The following is a 20,124-nucleotide window of genomic DNA, read 5'->3' on the forward strand; positions in this document are numbered from 1 at the left end:
CTTAAAAGACCCTATCGATTCCGCCTCCACCACCGCCACCAGCAGCCCAATCCACACACTCATCACTCTGTGTAAAAAATTTACCCCTGACATCTCCTCTGTACCTACTTCCAAGCACCTTAAAACTATGCCTTCTTGTGCTAGCCATTTCAGCCCCGGGAAAAAGCCTCTGACTATCCACATGATCAATGCCTCTCATTATCTTGTACACCTCTATCAGGTCACTTCTCATCCTCCTTCGCTCCAAGGAGAAGAAGCCGAGTTCACTTAACCTATTCTCATAAGGCATGCTCCCCAATCCAGGCAACATCCTTGTAACTCTCCTCTCACCCTTTTTATAGTTTCCACGTCCTTCCTGTAGTGAGGCAACCAGAACTGTGCACAGTACTCCAACTGGGGTCTGACCAGGGTCCTACATAGTTGCAACATTACCTCTCAGCTCTTAAACTCAATCCCACGCTTGATGAAGGCTAATGCACCGTATGCCTTCTTAACCACAGAGTCAACCTGCGTAGCAGCTTTGAGTGTCCTATGGACTCGGACCCCAAGATCCCTCTGATCCTCCACAATGCCAAGAGTCTTACCATTAATACTATATTCTGTCATCATATTTGACCTACCAAAATAAACCACCTCACACTTATCTGGGTTGAACTCTATCTGCCACTTCTCAGCCCAGTTTTGCATCCCATCAATGTCCTGCTGTAATCTCTGACAGAATTCCTCACTATCCACAACACCCCCAACCTTTAAGTCATCAGCAAATTTACTAACCCATCCCTCCACTTCCTCATCCAGGTCATTTATAAAAATCACGAAGAGTAGGGGTCCCAGAACAAATCCCTGAGGCACACCACTGGTGACTGACTTCCATGCAGAATATGACCCATCTACAACCACTCTTTGCCTTCTGTGAGCAAGCCAGTTCTGGATCCACAAAGCAATGTCCCCCTGGATCCCATGTGTCCTTTAAGCCTTGCATGGGGTACGTTATCAAATGCCTTGCTGAAATCCATATACACTACACCCACAGCTCTACCTTCATCAATGTGTTTAGTCACATCCTCAAAAAATTCAATCAGGCTCGTAAGGCATGACCTACCTTTCACAAAGCCATGCTGATTATTCCTCATCATATTATGCCTCCAAATATTCATAAATCCTGACTTTCACGATCTTCTCCATCAACTTCCCAACCACTGAAGACTCACTGGTCTATAATTTCCTGGGCTATCTCTGCTCCCTTTCTTGAATAAGGGAACAACATCGGCAACCCTCCAATCCTCTGGAACCTCTCCCATCCTCATTGATGATGCAAAGATCATCGCCAGAGGCTCAGCAATTTCCTCCCTCGCTTCCCACAGTAGCCTGGGGTACATTGGTCTAGTCCCAGTGTTCTTGTACTGTACCATTAATCCATTTTAAAGCAAGGCATTTGTGGAGATGTGGGGATCTCATAACTGAAATATTTTTCAAACTAGCAGATTGAATTATTTCAAGTAACCAATTATTCACATCTACCATATCAAGGATAACTGCATTCATGGGCTTAACATTATAAAACGCCTGAGGAAGAAATTATGGTAATTGATGAGCTGATAGTTCTGCTAATGAATTCCTAATTAGGCTTTTACAAAGGAAACAATGAAATAGGATCTTGGGCATTGTTGTCACAAGTGAGAGGGCAAATGGGCATATACCCAAGGATTTGTAAAAGAAAACTAACAGTGCTTAGACAATAACTGGAAGCTCAAAATGCAAGTTTCCAATCCCTGGTGCTTCACTGTATCAGAAACAGTTGTCCTTCGATTGCAAACTTAAGTCTAAATTATGGACAAAGAAATTCATAGTGACTCGAATTATTTCAAATATGCTCCAGTGGAAGGGCAGGAAAGGGGCACAGCTGATGCCATACAGCTCTGGACACTCAGGATATGATCTTTATCTTAGCTGCTGTTTGTACAGAGTCTGAGTATTCGACACGATTGAGTGGGTTTCCCCAAGGGGCTTCAGTTTCCCGCTCATGTCAGAGAAGTTTTGTAGACTGATTAACTTTTGTAAACAGTCCCTGGTGAAGGTGAATGGTAGGAGAATCAGGTTGAGGAAGAGATGCAAGAGGAATGGTGGAATTAGTGTAGATGAGTGCTTGAAAATTGGCATGGATGCAGTAGGTTAAAGTGCCCGTTCCCAAGCTGTATGACACTAAAATCACATAGGACATGATTTTAGCCCAAGGCAACATCAACAAAAGCAATTTGCAGTTGAATAACACCATTTATTGCTATCATGTTTGAAATTATGTTCAAAGCTGTCTAAAATCTTTCCACAAGAATAAGCAAAAGCATGTATATTATTACAGAAATATCTAGCCTTTCTCAAAAATATGCCTTAAGGATATTCACAGATTTTCTTGGTCTCTACCCATTTACAGAACTCAGAACCAGAATTTAAAATTAAAAATTTCAGCTAATTTGTAAATAGACCTCCAAATGAAAAAATATTGCAATGGTAGTTGAAGCAAAGTCTCCCAAAATAGAGTCAGAAAGAAAACAAATTTTACATTAAGTAACAAGGCAAAAATAGAAGGACAGACCCGAGTATAAAACGAAGAGAAGGGTTTAGAGCTAGGTAAGATGCTGTACTTCATTTTGTCATGAGATATTCCACTCTGAAAAGCAAATTAAAGAGAAAAAACTTAAATATTTTCAAAATAATAAATCATAAGACTTATGGACATCAATTCAACAAATATCATAAAATGGAGAAAATTAATTACAGTTCAAAAGAAAATAAACAATAAAACAGATTTGGCAGATTTACAATGAATCATGTCAAAGGGTTAACTACCCAAGAAATCAGTAACTACAAGTCCTCCCAAGTTTATAACTTCTCGACTTGTGTACTGTGTGTTAAATACTAAGAGCATGTGGGAGACCAGGCTATAAAAAGGAACAGAATCTGCCTTAACCTGGGGTGGACCTGTAGAGAGCTTCTCCCTGGCTACCTGAGCATCACTGTTCACTGAGCTCTAGCACTGAAACATAAAACAAATGAATTCCTGCCTCAAAATTACCATCTAAACATTAATATTTTAAATCAAAAATTATTGATTAATTAAGTAAATTTAAAACTGCAGAATTTCCTTATCAGATTTCAATGTGAGTATTAGAATTTAATTGTACCACTTTTAAAAACCATTGATTTTTAGATTACATAAGGTGCAAAATTTTAATGTAACAACCAATTATTTGGTCCTTTCAATCCAAAATAGTATTTTCAATGTTAGATTCCTACAAGTAGTTTTAACTGATATTAATTTACATATCCAGGTTATATAGTGTCCACCAAGACTATTCGGATATTCAGAACAGAACAAGGCTTGTTATTGGCTATGACAGAAATCTTATCATTTTGCTATCTACAAACGTACTAAATGGATTTCTAAGTGAACTTCTGAGTGGATTTAGAGCCACTGTTTATTTACTTGAACTGATCTCCTGGACTTTTCTTACCTTCTCCAAGGGAGTTCCAAGGGAAAGAGTTTTCTCCCTCTCATCAGCCACATTTTTGGGAAGCTGAGAAAAGGCATAGCATGCAGGAGGGAGGAAGGAATTTCTTGTCCTTATTATTCAAATTGCAATTGAATATGCAGGACCATCTGCAAACTTGATAATTTAATTACTAAATTGTTTTTTTGCTTTTATCAATTTGATAGACAGCCCTAACCCGTTGGTCTGAGATTGCATGAAAACTTGTCTCAAGTATTGTCTTAACCTATATTCCATAAAATGGGCCAGATTATGTGATTCACATGTAGTTTTAAGTAACTGAAGATTTTTCAACTACCTTATCTAAATTGTGCAAGAATTGCAATGTAATGGAGGGCATTTATATATTTACAGCTTTTTTGCTGTAGCCGAGCACTTATGTAATCCTGTTAATATAGTTACCATTTCTAGCATGGTATACTTTGTGTTCAATAAGAAAACCTGAAGAGACCCCAGCTAATTAAAAGAAACTGCAGTCACTTGGTATACACATAAAACATACATAGACAACAGCAGTGCATATTCCTGTACCACAAAATATTTTGAGATCATGTAGAAAATACTTCAGTTTACAAACCAAATCCTGCAATGGCAATTTTAAGAATTCTCTTTTCATCTCACACAAAAATAAACAAGATTGTCTATGAATTAGATTTTAAAACAATACAACAATCAGTTTACATACAGATCGAGAGGTTTTCTTGAGTTGAGCAAACTTGTTCTTTTCCTGAGGCAATGACTACAAATCCACAGAAAGGAAAATAAGATGCAAGAATAATAAATATACAACACAAAACAGACAGGTAAAGCATGAAAAAAAGCAAAAGGTGAGTGCACACAATTAATTACTAAGATGTGTGGCAGGCCAGCAGTTGAGAACATTGTTGAAAAAAATAGGGTGGCATTTCATGATAGCTGTCCCTCAATAAATGAGGGGCTGTCTGGGATCATTATTATTGGAGGTGATTGATATCACAAGAAGTTAAACCATTTTATCACGTCACCTCACTAGCCATTAAATGGAAAGAGGTTTCTCTGGCAAACAACACCCAAGAGAATATCCACAGATTCTCTCCTCTATCAAAACTGAGAAGCGTTTATTCTAGAAGCGTGCCATTCAACATATCAAGTCTCAGGGAAAATACGCCGGGAAAAAAACAGATCCTTTCCAGAATCCTTCTAGGTTTATAGTCAAGGTCATATACCATGAAAACAGGTCCTTCAACCCATCATGTCCATGCCACCATCTGTTTTCCAAGAGCCTTGTCCAGATACTTTTTAAATGTGAGAGTACCTGCCCTTAACCACCTCATTTACCTTGGAGTACAGGCTGCTGAGGGCAACCTGATGGAAGTATACAAAATTATGAGGGGCATGGGAGGGTAGACAGGGAAAAATGATATTCCAAAGTGAAAGCAGATGGGTTAGGTTTAAGGTGAGGCATAAAAGATTCAGAGGAAAAAACTTTTACTAATAGGGTGACGACACTCCGGATTTCACTGCCTGACATGATTTAAACTGTATAGAGCTGAGCATTTTAATTGTCAAAATATGAGAAAGCAACAGCCAAGGTGCTAGCAAATGGGATTGGTTAGCATGGACATTTACGTAGAGTAACAAAGAATGGAAACAAACCCCTAGTCTCAGCTATGCCAGCCAAGGTGCCTACCAGAGCTAGTCCCACATGCCCATATTTGGTCTATACCTCTCAAGACTTTTCTATCGATGTACTTAGTCACATGCCTTTTAAATCTTGTTAGAGTCATACAGCAAGGAAACTGACCCTTCAGCACAACCACTTTACACTGTACTTACCTCAACTACATCTGCTAGCAGATTATTGCATATAAACACCTCTCTCTAGGTACATTGGTTGCCCCTCTGGTGCCTTTTAATTCCTTTCCCTCTAGTTTTAGACTCATTTTCCTGAGAAGAAGACAATATACGCTACAACGACATAGTAGTGTAGTGGTTAGTGCAATACTTAACAGTGCCAGCAATTAGGGTTCAATTCCCACTGCTGTCCATAAGGAATTTGTACATTCTTCCTGTGACTGCATGGGTTTTCTCCAGGTGCTCCAGTTTTTCTCACTTCCTAAAGATACATAGGTTAGGGTTATTAAGCTGTGGGCATGCTATGTTGATGCTGGAAGCATGGTAACACTTGTAGGCTGTCTCCAGCACTTACTCGGACTGTGTTTGTCATTGACGCAAACAACCTATATCACTGTATGCTGCAATGTATGTGTGGCAAATAAAGCCAATCTTTAATTTTAAAATTCACCCTGTTTATACCTTTTGTGCTTTTATACACCACTTTAAGATTATCCATCAATCTCCAAAGTTTCAAGGAATGAAGCTGTAGCCTGACTGAGCCCTCCCTACAACTCAGGGTTGATTTTCAGCAACATTCTTGTATATCTTCTTTGCACTCTTTCCATGTGATTGTCATTTTTCCCTCAGGAGGGTGACTAAAACTGTAGACAATACTCCAAATGCAGCCTCACCATAGTCTTAGACAACTGCAACATGATGTTCCTTCATTGTGATGCCTACTCAGTGGCCTGAGTGATGAGGGCTGGCATGTCAAATTCCTCCTTCACTACCACATCTACCAACGGCGCCACTTTCAGCAAACTATATATTTGTGCTCCAAAGTCCCTCTATTCCACTACTCCCCAGGGCCCGCTGATTTATAGGATAAATCCTACCCATGTTTGATTTTTTTATTTAGTGAAAAATGTACTTATCTTGCAATACAGTGTGGAATAGGCCCTTCCTGCCCTTCGAGCAGCACCACCCCATCAACCACTGACAACCAGGATTTAACTCTAAACTAATCACAGGACAATTTACAATTAACCTACCTGGTACGTCTTTGGACCGTGGGAGAAAACTGGAGGACCCGGGCAAAACCCATTTATTCCATGGGGAGGATGTACACACCCCTTACAGAGGACACCGAGAACTGTGAACTTCAACACCCCACTGTAATAGTGTCGTGCTAACTGCTACGCTACCATGACTTCCCAAAATGCAATGTCCAGTGTTTGTCTGAATTGGCAGCCATTACTAGCCCTTGTCCCACTTACTAATGATTTTTGACAGCTTTCTTCACACAGTAAGTATGCAGTTGATATTAAAATAACACTTATTAGTAGGTAAATATTTACTAGCCATGCCTTCTACATTCTCATCCAAATCATTGATATAGATGATGACAAACATCAATCCCTAGAGAGCACCATGTGTCTTGGCCAAACATCCAAAACCCTGACCTCATCTATCCACTTGGCTGCCTGTACGAAAAACTTGGACATTTGTCAGGCAGCATTTCCCATGCACAACTTGCTATCTCTCATCAGACCTAATCTATCCAAATTCTGATAGATACTGTCCCTCTAGAATCTCCTCCAGTAAATTACTGAACACTGATGTCAGGTTCACCATACTGGTTTACTTCTGCTGCCTTTATTAAGCAACAGGACAATCATGATTTTCTCTTCAGTAAATGCAAAGGAGAAATATTGTTTAAAAATCCCACTCATCTCCTGCAGCTCTAAAGCGCTAAAGGATCAAGGCCAGCATTTTTCAGCACCGTCTCCCAATGACACTGCTTTCAATGAACTGTGCACTAATACTCCTAGGTTCCTCTGTAATATTACACATCCTAATACCCTACCATTCACAGTCATACACTGGTTTGAATTTCCAATGTGCATCAACTCACACTTATCTGTGTTGAAATCCATGAGCCACTCCTCAGCCCACTTCCCAAATTGCCCAATATCCTACGATAATCTTCTTCGTAAAAACACCTACAATTTTTGTGACATCCACAAACTTATTGATCAAGCCTTGTGCATTCACATCCAAATCACTTTGTATAAATATGAAATAACAAGGGTCCCAACACTACTGGTCACCAGTTTCCATTTTGAGAACAACTTTTAACCACCATTCTCAGCCTCTTAACTCTGAGCCAACTATGAATCCACCTAATCAAATCTCCCTGGATACCATGAGACCTAACCTTAATAGCAAGCTTATGATGAAGGACCTTGTTGAATGCCTTGACAACATCCACTATCCTAACATCATCCACTCTTTTAGTTACCTGTTCAAAAAACTCTTAAATGTTTCATCAAACACAACTTTCCAGACATAAAGCATTACTAACTCCTCCAATCAGACATTGTCCATTCAAACACTGGTGGATCCTGTCCCACAGCATTCTCTCCAGTAACTTCCCACCACTGATGTTAGGCTGACTGGTCTGCAGTTCCCTGGCTTGCCCATTCTACTCTTCAAAACTGCAGATGCTGGAAATCTAAAAGCAGAAAATGTAGTAATAATGCACACTGTTACAAGCAAAAGAGCATTCCAAGTATGCGTGCAATCATCTTGAAAAAATTGCAGAATATTTCACTCCAAGAACACTTGCTAATTAGTAAATTTCATTTCTTTAGAAATCCTTAACTTCCATACACCTATTTGATAATATCTTTTCCTTGCAGAATATAAAAGACTAGATGAGAATACTCAACAAGCAACGAAGATTTTTACTTTACAAACCACAAGATCCTTTCTCCTTGAGCTGCTTCTGTGAGGCACAGGTACATCAAAGTAAGAGTGCTTTGAAAAGAACAAAATAAGAACACAAACACATTTTAGGAATGCTTTACTATTTGACTATTCTGCTTCAAAACAAGAATTTTACACGGGTTATAAATGACCAACAAAAAGTGCAGAGAAAACACAGAATTTTGGTTGCTTGTCAACTGTTTCCTGACAAATCATGGGAATGATTTGCTATCTTTCAAAAAAGCAGTTCTTTTTCCATATTTAAATATAAAAGACAGTACCTTAAGGGACTAATCACAATTATTTTATCCACTCCTGAAATCACATTTTGAATATGGTAACTTAATAATAGAGGGCACTAAGAGATAGCTAAATAAAATGCACAATAGCAATTTGATACTGGCATTCAGTTCTAACTGCAAAAGTTCATTCATGTCACTTTTCCATGGACAGCAATTTTGTACTAAGTGATCTAAAGTGTGTAGCAATAGATTGCAATTAGCATCAGCAAGCATTAAAAGATCATGGCCCTCACACAAAAGTCTTTCTGGCATCAAAGGGATATATTGTACTTCAAATCACAAACAAGAGAAAATCTGCAGATGGTGGAAATCCGAGCAACACACACAAAATGCTGGAGGAATTCAGTAGGCCAGGCAGCATCTATGGAAAAAAGCACAGTCGATGTTTCCAGCCAAAACTCTTCAGCAGGACTGGAGAAAAAAAGCTGAGGAGTATATTTGAAAGGTGGGATGGAAGGGAGAGAGAAACACTAAGTGACAGGTGAAACTTGGAGGGGGAGGGATGAAGCAAAGAGCTGTGAAGTTTATTGGTGAAAGAGACAGAAGACCACAGAAGAAAGAAAAAGGGGGGAGGGAGGAGCACCAGAGGGAGGCTCCTCTTTTTTGGTGGGAAAGGAAATAATATGAGAGAGGGAAATAGTGAAGGGAGGGGTGGAAGGCATTACTGGAAGTTTGAGAAATCGATTTCATGCCATCAAGTTGGAGGCTACCCAAATGAAATACAAGGTGTTGTTCCTCCAACCTAAGTGTGGCCTTATCACAACAGTTCCACTTCTCAATCCCATTCCGATATGTCCATCCATGGTCTCCTCCACTATTGTGTTTAAGGTCACACTTGGGTTGGAGGAACAACACCTTATATTCCGTTTGGGTAGCCTCCAACCTGATGGCATGAATATCGATTTCTCAGACTTCCTGTAATGCCTCTGTCCCCTACCCTTCACCATTTCCCATCCCCTTTGCCCTCTCTCATGTTATCTCCTTGTCCACCCATCACCTCCCTCTGGTGCTCCTCCCCCCTCCCAACTTTTTTCTTTCTTCCATGGCCTTCTGTCTCTTTTACCAATCAACTTCCCAGCTCTTTGCTTCATCCCTCCCTCTCCAAGTTTCAACTATCACCTGGTGTTTCTCTCTCCCTCCCCTCACCTTTCAAATCTACTTCTTAGCTTTTTTTTCCCTCCAGTCCTGCCAAAGGGTTTTGGCCCAAGACATCGACTGAGCTTTTTTCCATAAATGCTGCCTGGCCTGCTGAGTTCCTCCAACATTTTGTGTGTGTTGCTCTGATATATTGTATCTGTCCTGTTATTTATCATTACTCCTCAAAAAAAAAGCAAATATTTAGCCAAAATCCTAGCAGAGATGGGATGAATGTGCTTGTCTAAAAGACAAATATTCTGCAAAGTTCTGTCGTTTCATGTAAATATATGTGATTATGACAAACAGTTTGTTGTCTTTTGCACATTTTTTTTTATCCATCCTTTTGGGTGCAGTGGTTCTTTGTGTTTACTGTAAATGCCTGCAAGAAAATAAATTTCAGGGTTGTATATAGCGATATATATGTACTTTGATAATATATTTAGTTTGACTACTGAAACCTATCCACTGATCAAAATATTTAGGATTGGAAATAACTTTCTAAAAGGAGGAAAGAGAACATAAATATTCTCTAATATATAATTTCAGAATTTAGATTCACTGTTCCCATATTGTATGTGGAGACATGTAGCACTCCAAAATTCAAGGTACACAAATGATTCTAGATCCAGGTAAGATTACAGACAAAGAGAAGGCAAAAGTCCAAGGAGGGAGCTCATTACACAGATGACAATTTTAAAATTAAATCACTTCCCATTCAGGAGACAATGGATGAGAGCTATTTCATGCAATGTTTCTTGAAAAATAACTTATAGGAAGAAGATATTGCTCTCAAGGGCAGTATTTATGTCCTTCCATAATTTCATGCAGCAGCTAAAAATATAATCACATTGATGTTAAGAATCAGCTAGTTAAAATAAAACCAAAGACAATTGTAATGTAATCACAAAATCATTGGATTGTTACTCATTTGGTTGACTACCATGCAAAGAATATTGATGAAACTCCATCTGGAAAACTATGTGCAGTTCCAGTTGCCATACTATAGGAATAATGTGATTAAGTGAGAGGATGCAAAAATTATTCACATGAATGTTACCAACACTTGAGGGATTGAGATGTAAGGGGAGACTGGAAAGACTGGAGCAAAGAAGATCAAGATGTGACCTTAAAGAGCTTTACGAGGGGTGTAAATAATAAGAATGGTCACTATCCTGTTCATAGGACTAGCAAGTCTAAAACTACAGAGAATAGATTTAAAGAAAGACTTTTGCTCCCAGCTATACTGGATAGTGGGTGAGGTAGTAGTAGAGGGGAGTAAAATTACGAAGTTTAAAAAGCACTTGGATAGATACTGGGAAAGGAAAGATTTAAAGGTATATGAGAAAAATGTAGGCAATGGAATTTACTTAGGTTGGTCAGCACAGACAAGGTGGGCCAAAGGGCCTCTTTCTAGTCCTTATGACTAGATGACATTCTATTCCATAACCTAGACAGAAACTACCACTGCTGAAATTTTACTGAAAAAAGCTCCTCATCTGCTCTCATTCTGGCTTTTTTGATAGCATTTAGGTAGCACAGCTATTTAACACAGCCATAATGTTATTAAACTGCAGATACTGGCAACCTAACAAATGATTTTTCATCCGCTTTCATTCCTTGCTTTTTGCTAAAAGAAATATTTTTGTCCACCAGCATAGACTGAAGATCCATTCTTCAGTGTTCAGACAATGAAGCGACCACCATCTCTTGTCAGAATTACTGTTCATTAGTAGACCAACTTTGGAGACAAACTATAGCCAGTGTACCATAAAATGTCTTATTCAGTTAAATATAAGATGAACTCGAGAAGTCTGACCAGAATCAGTGATAGAATTGAAGTACTAACCCTCGGGCTGCTATAACTTCGAACAGACAGGGCATCATTGGCTGCCTGATGAGTATAAAAAGAAAATAAATGAGAACAGATAGAGCTGATATTAACTCCAAAAAGTGATGTTTAAAAGATGTACAAACCAGGTGATGTCGGTGAGGCCTAATAGAATGTTTAGCACGTTCTGCATTCTCCTGGGAAGGAGACAGCAAACATCAAATAAACAGATGATCAAACAGCCAAACTACCCAATATCATAGTTTCCAAATGATGTACAAGTTCATTAAGATGAACAAATTAAGCTAAATATATTTCAATAATAATCATGCACAAAGAGAGAGAGGTTATCTTGGAAGGAGAGAAGATCAGCAAAGAACAGTCCACAGAATATGATTTATGCTATTATTAAAACACAGGGTTAATTTAAGCATTCCAACCATTTGTCAAAAATCGCTTTTCCTGAACAACTGACACACACTGTTAAATAGAAGACACTAGAAAACTACCAACAACTTACAATGGATTGTCTACTTCACAGCAAAAGATTAAAACTACTTTGAGATTGGATCAATTAAATGGTTAAGTGCAGCACAAATTGCACCAAATTAAACTGAGTCATCCTGCTAAGCTTGATTACACCTGTCAGATTTCATAAAACATTAACCAAATGAGTGGAGAATCTGTTTTCACCTTGCCTCCTTTTCAACTTGAGGGTGTGTCTGATTGCCATAATGTAAGCTTTAGGGGAGTGCACCCAAGTTAACTGTTAGCAATGAAAGATGCAGAAGTTATTGAGTGGTAGAATCAGTGACTTAATGAACACAATATGTAGCAGTAATAATGTGACCACATAAAACAGTAAAGAAGTGATGCAATTCCCTAAATACAGGATCTTTGATTATGCTCTTTCCACTGAGCATTGTCACAGGTAAGCAGCATCCATCATCAGGGACCCCAACCATTCAGGCCATGTTTTTTCATTTCTGTTGCCATCAGAAAAAAGGCACAGGAGCCTCAGGACTCACACCACCAGGTTCAGGAACAGTCATTACCCCTCAACCATCAGGCTTTTGAACTAGAGGGAATAAGTTCACTTGCCCCATCACTGGACTCCATGGACAATCCCACAATCCATGGACTCACTTTCAAACACTATCTCATGTTCTCAATATTTATTATTTAGTTATTTATTACTTTTTTCTTCTTTCTCTTTGTATTTGCATAATTTGTATTTTGCACACTGGTCATCTGCCCTATTGATTCTATTGTGGTTATTGGATTTATTGACAGTACCTGTAAGAAAATTAATCTCAGGGTTGTTTATGGTGACATATATATACTTTGATAATAAATTTACTTTGAACAATGTAGCAGAAATAAAACACAAAATAATGGGGATACTCAGCAGATCAGTAGCATCTGTCCAAAGACTACCAGGAAGGAAGCAGTGATGCAGTAATGGATCAATTATTGGAATAATGCGCAGCAAATTGAAGTATGCTCCAACATGAGGAAATAAGTTCAATCTGATACAGGTGGATTCAGTATCAAAAACTAATTGGAAAGAGGAAACATTTTAAGAGAAGCAAGTGTAGGTAAAGTCTAAACCCACCAATCAATACATCTACAAGGAAAGCAGCATCCATTATCAAGGACCCCCCCCCCCCCCCCCCCCCCCCCCCCCCCCCCCCCCCCCCAATATCCAAGCTATGCTCCCTTCGTGCTACCATCATCAGACAGGAGGTAAAGGAGCTTGAGGTCCCACACCACCATTTGTAAGGGCTAATTGGTAATTAGATCTTACTAATCATGAACCAAATAACCACCAGTTTAATCAGGGGTTCCCTACCTTTTTTATGCCATAGAGCTTTATTGAGAGGTCCATGGACCACAGGTTGGGAACCACTAACTTTAAATATACCTAATTAATTAGCCTCCTGTGGCAAAGAATTACACAGATTCAACACACTCTGGCTAAATAAATTCCTCCTCAGCTACCCTTCCAATCCTAAACCAGTATGGATAACTTCACTCATCTCAACTCTGAACTGATTCCACACCTTATGGACTAACTTTCAAGGACTCTACAGCTCACATTTTCAGTATTATTTATTTACCCATTTATTTATTATTATTATGTTTTTAATTTGCACAATTTGTCTTCTTTTACTCATTGGTTGGTTGTCAGTGTTTATGTGTAGCTTTTTATTGCCTCTATTGTATTTTTGTTTGACTGAATGTCTGCAAGAAAATGAATCTCATGTATGGTGACATACACTTAAACTTGCTTTGAACTTTGAACAATACCTCAAGAAGAAAAGGAAATGAAACAAAGTTTGAATTCCTTCAAATGAAATTAAAATTGATCAGAAAAATGTGGTTTAAGATACATGCAATCATATTAATGCAAATGAGAATTGTGAAAAATAAAATATAAAATAGAAATGTCATTTAAAAAGATAAAGGATATATGATTACTAACTAAAGTAAAACATAAACATGCATAAAGTTGCAAGAGACTAAATAGAACTGAGCTGATTTAGACCAAAAGGTCCTTAAGTTATAGAAGCAGAATTAAGACTCTGTCCACCATTCAATCAAGGCTAGTTTATTTTCTCTCCCAACTGTATTTTCCTGCCTTCTCTCCATAACCACTAATGCCCTTACAAATTACGAACCTAGCAACCACCACTTTAAATATAGTTAATGAATTGGCCTCCTGTGGGAAAGAATTATACTGATTCAGCACCTTCTGGCTAAAGAAATCTCTCCTCATCTCTGTTCTAAATGGAGCTCCTCCTATTTTGAGGCAGTACCCTCTGATTCTAGACTCCCCCAATGTTGGAAACATATTCTCCAAGACTACTCTATCTAAGCAGGCCCAGAGACATTAAACATTAACCCTTTTATTCCTGGAATCATCTGCATAAACCTCCTCTGGACCCTCTCCAATGCCAGGGCATCCTTTCTTAGATACGGAGCCATAAACTGCTCACAATACTCCAACTGTGGTCTGACCAATGCTTTATGAAGGTCCCTTACTTCTTTCTATGTTCTATTCCACACAACACGTCAAACCTGGAAGTAAATAGACTACAGCAGCTGAAGACCACAAACATGCACTCAGTGACCACTTTAATTAAGTACAAGTGGTATCTAATAAAGTAGCCACTGAGTATATTTCAGTGATACATGCTCAAGTACTAAAAAGTATTAAGAACATTCACAGCAGAGCATCAGACTTCCAATCCCTTCCCAAACTTGCCACAGGTGTATAATGTGCAGGAGCCTGAGTCATGAGATTTCATTTTAATACCATTGAGTCTTTGGGGTACACATTGTAAGCCTTGCCTTACTCTAGCAAAAATATGCCAACCTATCCAACCATAATATGTCTTCATCAAGGTTGCAGAGCTCTGCTTGTTACTAAGATTCAAAATACCCAAGTAGTCCCTAAGATTGCTCCTCCTCCAAGAAATAATTGCCAGCTCTTGGCACTAAAATCAAGTTAAGACTTTGTTAATACAAGTGAAAATTTGTTCACTTGATGGTCATCAGCCATTCATTAAATCTCATAGCAACAACAATGTAAAAAAAATCTTTAAAATGTAGCAAATTAAAGGGTAGTGCTGTAAGCATTAACCCCGGAAGTATATTGCGTTACTAAGGGTGGAAAAGTTATAATGAAGGTAACAAAACCAGCGGAAAGCATGTTGTTAAAAGACCAGAATTAAAAGCTCAAGTCCGAGTTAATTTTTGATCCAGGAGGGTGCTAGGTCATTTTTAGCCTATTGAAGGAATCCAACGCAGGATCAATCCTCAGAGGAGCTTAGATCCTTAAAACTATTTGGAACCATCTTGAAAATGTTGATATTTTCAGTGACAGCCACAGTGGATTCGAATGTTTCAAGACATGTGAAAACTAGCATGTTATTCATCCTGCAGGGGTACATAAGTGAATATACTGTGACAGTAAATTATTTTCTCAAGAAATTGAAACTAATTGTTGAGGAAGGTGTCTCCTGAACAAGTATTTAAAATAAATGAGGCAGGGCTCAATCAGAAGAGTACATTCAAATTTTGAATTTATTTTCATTTATTTGTGGCACTCAAATTGTAATATATAAATTATATATCCTACATGCATTAGCATTTATTAGACTGAAACCTAAAATAAAACTGTTAATTCAGATCATTCCAAGTAAACAAATGCACTCAAATTGTATTTGTTAGTAAGTTAAACATCAGCCACCACTGCACAGTAACAACCAACACCAGGCTTTATACCATCCACTGGTGAATTTCTCCCCATTTTCTGTCAGATGAATGATAAATCTACACAAAGAAGTTAAAAGAAAAAAAAATTATTTGAGAGAGGAAAAGGAAACATTGACAGATCACAGCACTACTGATACATGATGGAAAAGCAAGTTCCAGTTGTGATTGGGCACATGTTCCAACTTTAGTTTGTGTTTAGTAAGCAGTGCTAGAACATCCCGAGAACTCAAATTTTCATGCTTTTCCTACTCAATTTTGCTTTAAGATATTGAAGATCAAGTCATCACAAGTAGTTTCAGAATCTATACAAGTCACTTAGTGGGCTATTACTTTATTATGGAATTGTTAAAGACTTGCGTACTGACAAAAGGGCAAGTCCACCACCCCATTTTCCAATATTTCAAATAAATGTACCAAGTATCTCACATAGCTCAAATGAACAAGTGCCACAACTCTGTTAAAACCTGATGTATGCACAGTTACATAATTATATTTAGCACATGCCCTGAAGATTTGTTGGCTGAACAGAATGGTTTGGCAAAAAATTCAAAAGTTTGCCATTCTTACAGCTACAATTTTCTGAGGCTCAGCTATAATACTAAACTCAGATTGATTGAGTCATTTTTGTACGTTTACAAGACAAATAAGGAAAACATCATTTAATTCATCAATCTGACCATGTAATTACTTATTAGACTATTAAACCTTTGAGATATATATGCTCCATATTCTGATAATGTTCCATACACAATGAAATACGATCACAACAGTTTAAAAAGAGTAATGTGGAGGAGTACATATTATAGTTTGTCTGAGCAAAATATGCTTGACTTCTCTACAAAGCTGTGTCTGTGTCTATCACAATTTATACAAGAAATACTATTGTCCTTTCGGATCCTGATACGATTCCGGTGAACGCATGCTGTACACCCTCCCACCAAGACTCAGATAGCCTTCCTGAAATGCAGTACCCATCGACATTCAGCAGATCTAGCTAAGGCTCTGTACAACTAACATAAAATATCCTCTCCTATGTACTCCTTAACCCTTGAAATTTGCCAATGCAACATTTGTCTTCTGAATGATTCTGCACGAACTTTTAAAACCAATACTTCTAGACACAGCAATTTTGAAAAACATTCCAACAACCTTTCTTTTAAAAACTAAACACCTCATTCAAGGACTGGCATAATAATAGATACTAAATAATTATAAAATGTAAGAATATTGCTAAATAATTTGTTTACTTAAGTGCATCCATAAACATAATTACATTTAAAAAACATTTAATTTGATGTTTGCAAGTCAGCCAAAAAGAATACCATGAAAAAAGGAACATAAATGAAAGATAAATATCTAATTGAATGGAAGATATCAAGAAATTCAGAAGCAGTTTGAATCAACTGTTCAAAACACTTAATATTTATAAGTTGCAAATGGAAAATTAGGTCAGCATGTCACTCAAAGACCCATACACCATGTATTGCAGTTCTCCACAAAAACACTTGGGATGAATGATTCACAAACAATGTACCATCAAAAATATCTCTTTTTCCTGGCTGAGGCTAGGGCTACCCATATGCAATGTCTTCTGTGTACAAGCTTTCATACAATACGGTTTACAGCAGATCAAAGAAGGAACGTACCAACATTGACTAGGGGTTCCTTGGGTGGCAATAAGCACTGCCACAAAATTCAAAATGACTAGAAAATGTGGTGCAGGCATGAAAGAAGGTATTTCTTCCTGCATCTCATTCAGAACCAAGCTAACTTACGTGTCCCAACTTGCAAATATGATTTAAACAATGTCTTACAATCTTCTCAATTTCACAACACTGTTGCTTTAATTCTTCTGAAGTACCTGGCAGATGACCATACCAATTTTCATTACTCACTGCACCTTACTTTCTTCAGGCACTCAGAAACCATGCCTTCCCATACCTCCTTCTGCTGCCGCTCCAGTTCTTTCATACGAATATCTCTTGCCTCTGCTCGGGCTGCACGTTTGGCTGCAAGCCTGGCCTCTGCCTACAAAAAGTAAAGAAAATTGATTGATTGATGACCATTACATGTCACACGTACATTAAAATATACAGTGAAATGCATAGTTAGAATAAGGTAGCTCCATGAAGATATAAGAGCAATAGGTTATTAGTGTAATGAAAGCCAAATGTTTGTAGTAAAAGGGAAATGAACAAAGAAATCCACAAAAACCTTGCAGTCCTCTTTCAATGATTCCTGTCCAGCATCAATTCCAAAGTTTCCAGCAGCTGAAGCATCAGCCAAAATAGCATTTCAAAATATAAATTATATTTAGCTCTTTCAACCATGCACAGAAATACAATTAATTGAAAATTAAAGGCAATTTACCCTTAACACAAATGAATTTTTAAAAGATTCAAAGTATGAAGAAATAGTTAAGTCTTCTTTTTCTTATTATTACGCCCTTAACTCCTGGTGGAGTCGTCGGGGCACCGTCATGACAAACTTTGCACCAGCCTGTTCCAACTGTCACGATTGTGTGCCAGGGCCTGGGTCACTGCAAATGTTTTCCCTGTCCGTTCTTTAATGTTGTCCGTTCATCTTTTCCTCTGTCTGCCTCTCCTTCTTTTCCCCTCCACAGTTCCTTTTTACCATCTCAGCTTTCTTTTCTTCACCATTGTGAGAAGGTCTTCTTGGGGGCCAATGTGGTGCTGGATGGTCTTGCAGACCTGTTCGTTTGTGATGTGGTCCAAGTATGAGATGCCCAAGATGTTGCGATAGCATCTCATTTCCAATGCCTGTATCTTTCTCTGTAGCTCTGCTGTGAGGGTCCATGTCTCGCATGCGTACAGGAAGATGGAGAATACCAATGCACACAGGAATCTGACCTTGTATTTCATGGTGATGTTGCTGTCCTTCCATATTGTCTTGAGTTTGGATAGTGCAGTCATTGTCTGTGCGGTTCTTGCCAGGACGTCTGGTCTTGATCCTTCATCACTGATGATTTCCCCCAGGTATTTGAACTGTTGCACTGTTTCAAGTTTCTGACCATGGACTGAGATGTCTGCTGTGATGGCATCATAGGCATTTGCCATTAGCTTGGTTTTCTCGGCACTTACTTCCATTCCAAACTTTGTAGAGGCTCTGTCAAGATGGCTGACCAGGTTAACCAGTTTGTCCTCTTTTCAATGTCATCAGCAAATCTTAGGTTTGTGATGTTCCTCCCTCCAATGCTGACTGTGCCCACATGATCTTCAAGGGCAACACTCATGATCCATTCCAGGAAGATGTTGAAGAGAATGGGGGAGAGGAGGCAGCCCTGACGGACTCCTATTGAGGTATGGAACCACTCCCCGATGGTGCCTTGAGCAAATACTGCACTGGTTGCCTTGGTGTAAAGCTGATGGATTGTATGAATTAGCTTCTGCCCCATGTTGACTTTCTTCATAGTGACCCATAAGACATCATGCCAGACTCTGTCAAACGCCTTCTTGAAGTCTATGAAGACGTGGTAGAACTCTCTCTGGTGCTGAAGACGTTTCTCAGAGGGTGTGGAGGTTGAAAATCTGCTCGGAGGTGCTTCTGCCCTTACGGAAGCCTGCTTGTACCTCGGCAATGATGTCTTCTGCCTGAGGTCTCAGTCTGTTCAAGATGAATCTGAGCATTACCTTGCTTACATGGCTGATCAGACTGATGGTACGGTAATTCTGGCAAAGTTGGAGATTGCCTTTCTTGGGAAGCACAATGATCAGCAACTGAGTCCAAGGCATCGGCCATTCACGTGTCTGCCAGATCTTATTGCAGATGGTGGTAAGCATGTCTATCGTGACCTTATTGTTAAGTACAATATCTATATAAAAATATCCTTTACCAGGTTGTTGATTAAGAATGCTCCTGAAAACTACCATGGCCTTAGTTTACCTAATCCAAGATTTGTAAACAATTTTAACACGAGTAATTTAAAAATACTCAAAATTGACCTAAAATTAAACAATTCTTCACACAAATGTAACTTTGCAAAAAACTTTCCAAGGAATAGATTGTCCACTGTTTAACTACCATTATCATCACAACATAGTCACAAGGAAAACAGTTCTTCAATTCTAAGATTCAACACGATTCTCAATTTAAGCTTCAAATATATAAGAGGTGCGTGAATCATTTATTACTGTCTACTTATCTCGACACTGTTAAGCAACTATGCCCTTGTACCTATAGATCTCTGTTATACAACACTCCTCAGGGTTCTGCTATTTATTGCCTAACTTCTGCCCTGGTTTGTCTTTCCAAAATGCAACACTATTCTCTTGCCAGAATTAATTTCAAGATCCTGTTGTAATCTTAGACAAGTTTCTTCACCGTCCACTCTATCACTAATTTTGCTGTCATCCGCAAATTTACAAACCATCCCAACTCTATTCTTATCCAAATCATAGATATATCTGACACATAGGGCACACAG

At 38.5% G+C, this 20,124-nt stretch overlaps 1 protein-coding gene across 25 annotated transcripts in view; it reads right to left on the reverse strand.

Annotated features, from left to right (window-relative positions):
• The window catches only part of lrrfip2 (leucine rich repeat (in FLII) interacting protein 2), a 121,644-nt gene that overhangs the window by 88,165 nt on the left and 13,355 nt on the right, over nt 1-20,124 (reverse strand). For 13 of the 25 annotated variants that reach the window (XM_073052322.1, XM_073052277.1, XM_073052260.1 and 10 more), the window contains exons 3-9: nt 17,622-17,708; nt 15,690-15,737; nt 11,546-11,596; nt 11,418-11,462; nt 8,115-8,183; nt 4,234-4,287; nt 2,594-2,668 (exon numbers count right to left, since the gene is read on the reverse strand). In XM_073052322.1, the coding sequence (XP_072908423.1) occupies nt 2,594-2,668; nt 4,234-4,287; nt 8,115-8,183; nt 11,418-11,462; nt 11,546-11,596; nt 15,690-15,737; nt 17,622-17,708 (429 nt within the window). The remainder of the gene's footprint in view (nt 1-2,593; nt 2,669-4,233; nt 4,288-8,114; nt 8,184-11,417; nt 11,463-11,545; nt 11,597-15,689; nt 15,738-17,621; nt 17,709-20,124) is intronic. The other 12 variants (XM_073052390.1, XM_073052383.1, XM_073052207.1 and 9 more) reach the window with 7 other exon arrangements.

Source organism: Hemitrygon akajei, chromosome 1 (assembly GCF_048418815.1).
Source record: "Hemitrygon akajei chromosome 1, sHemAka1.3, whole genome shotgun sequence".
NCBI lineage: Eukaryota > Metazoa > Chordata > Chondrichthyes > Myliobatiformes > Dasyatidae > Hemitrygon > Hemitrygon akajei.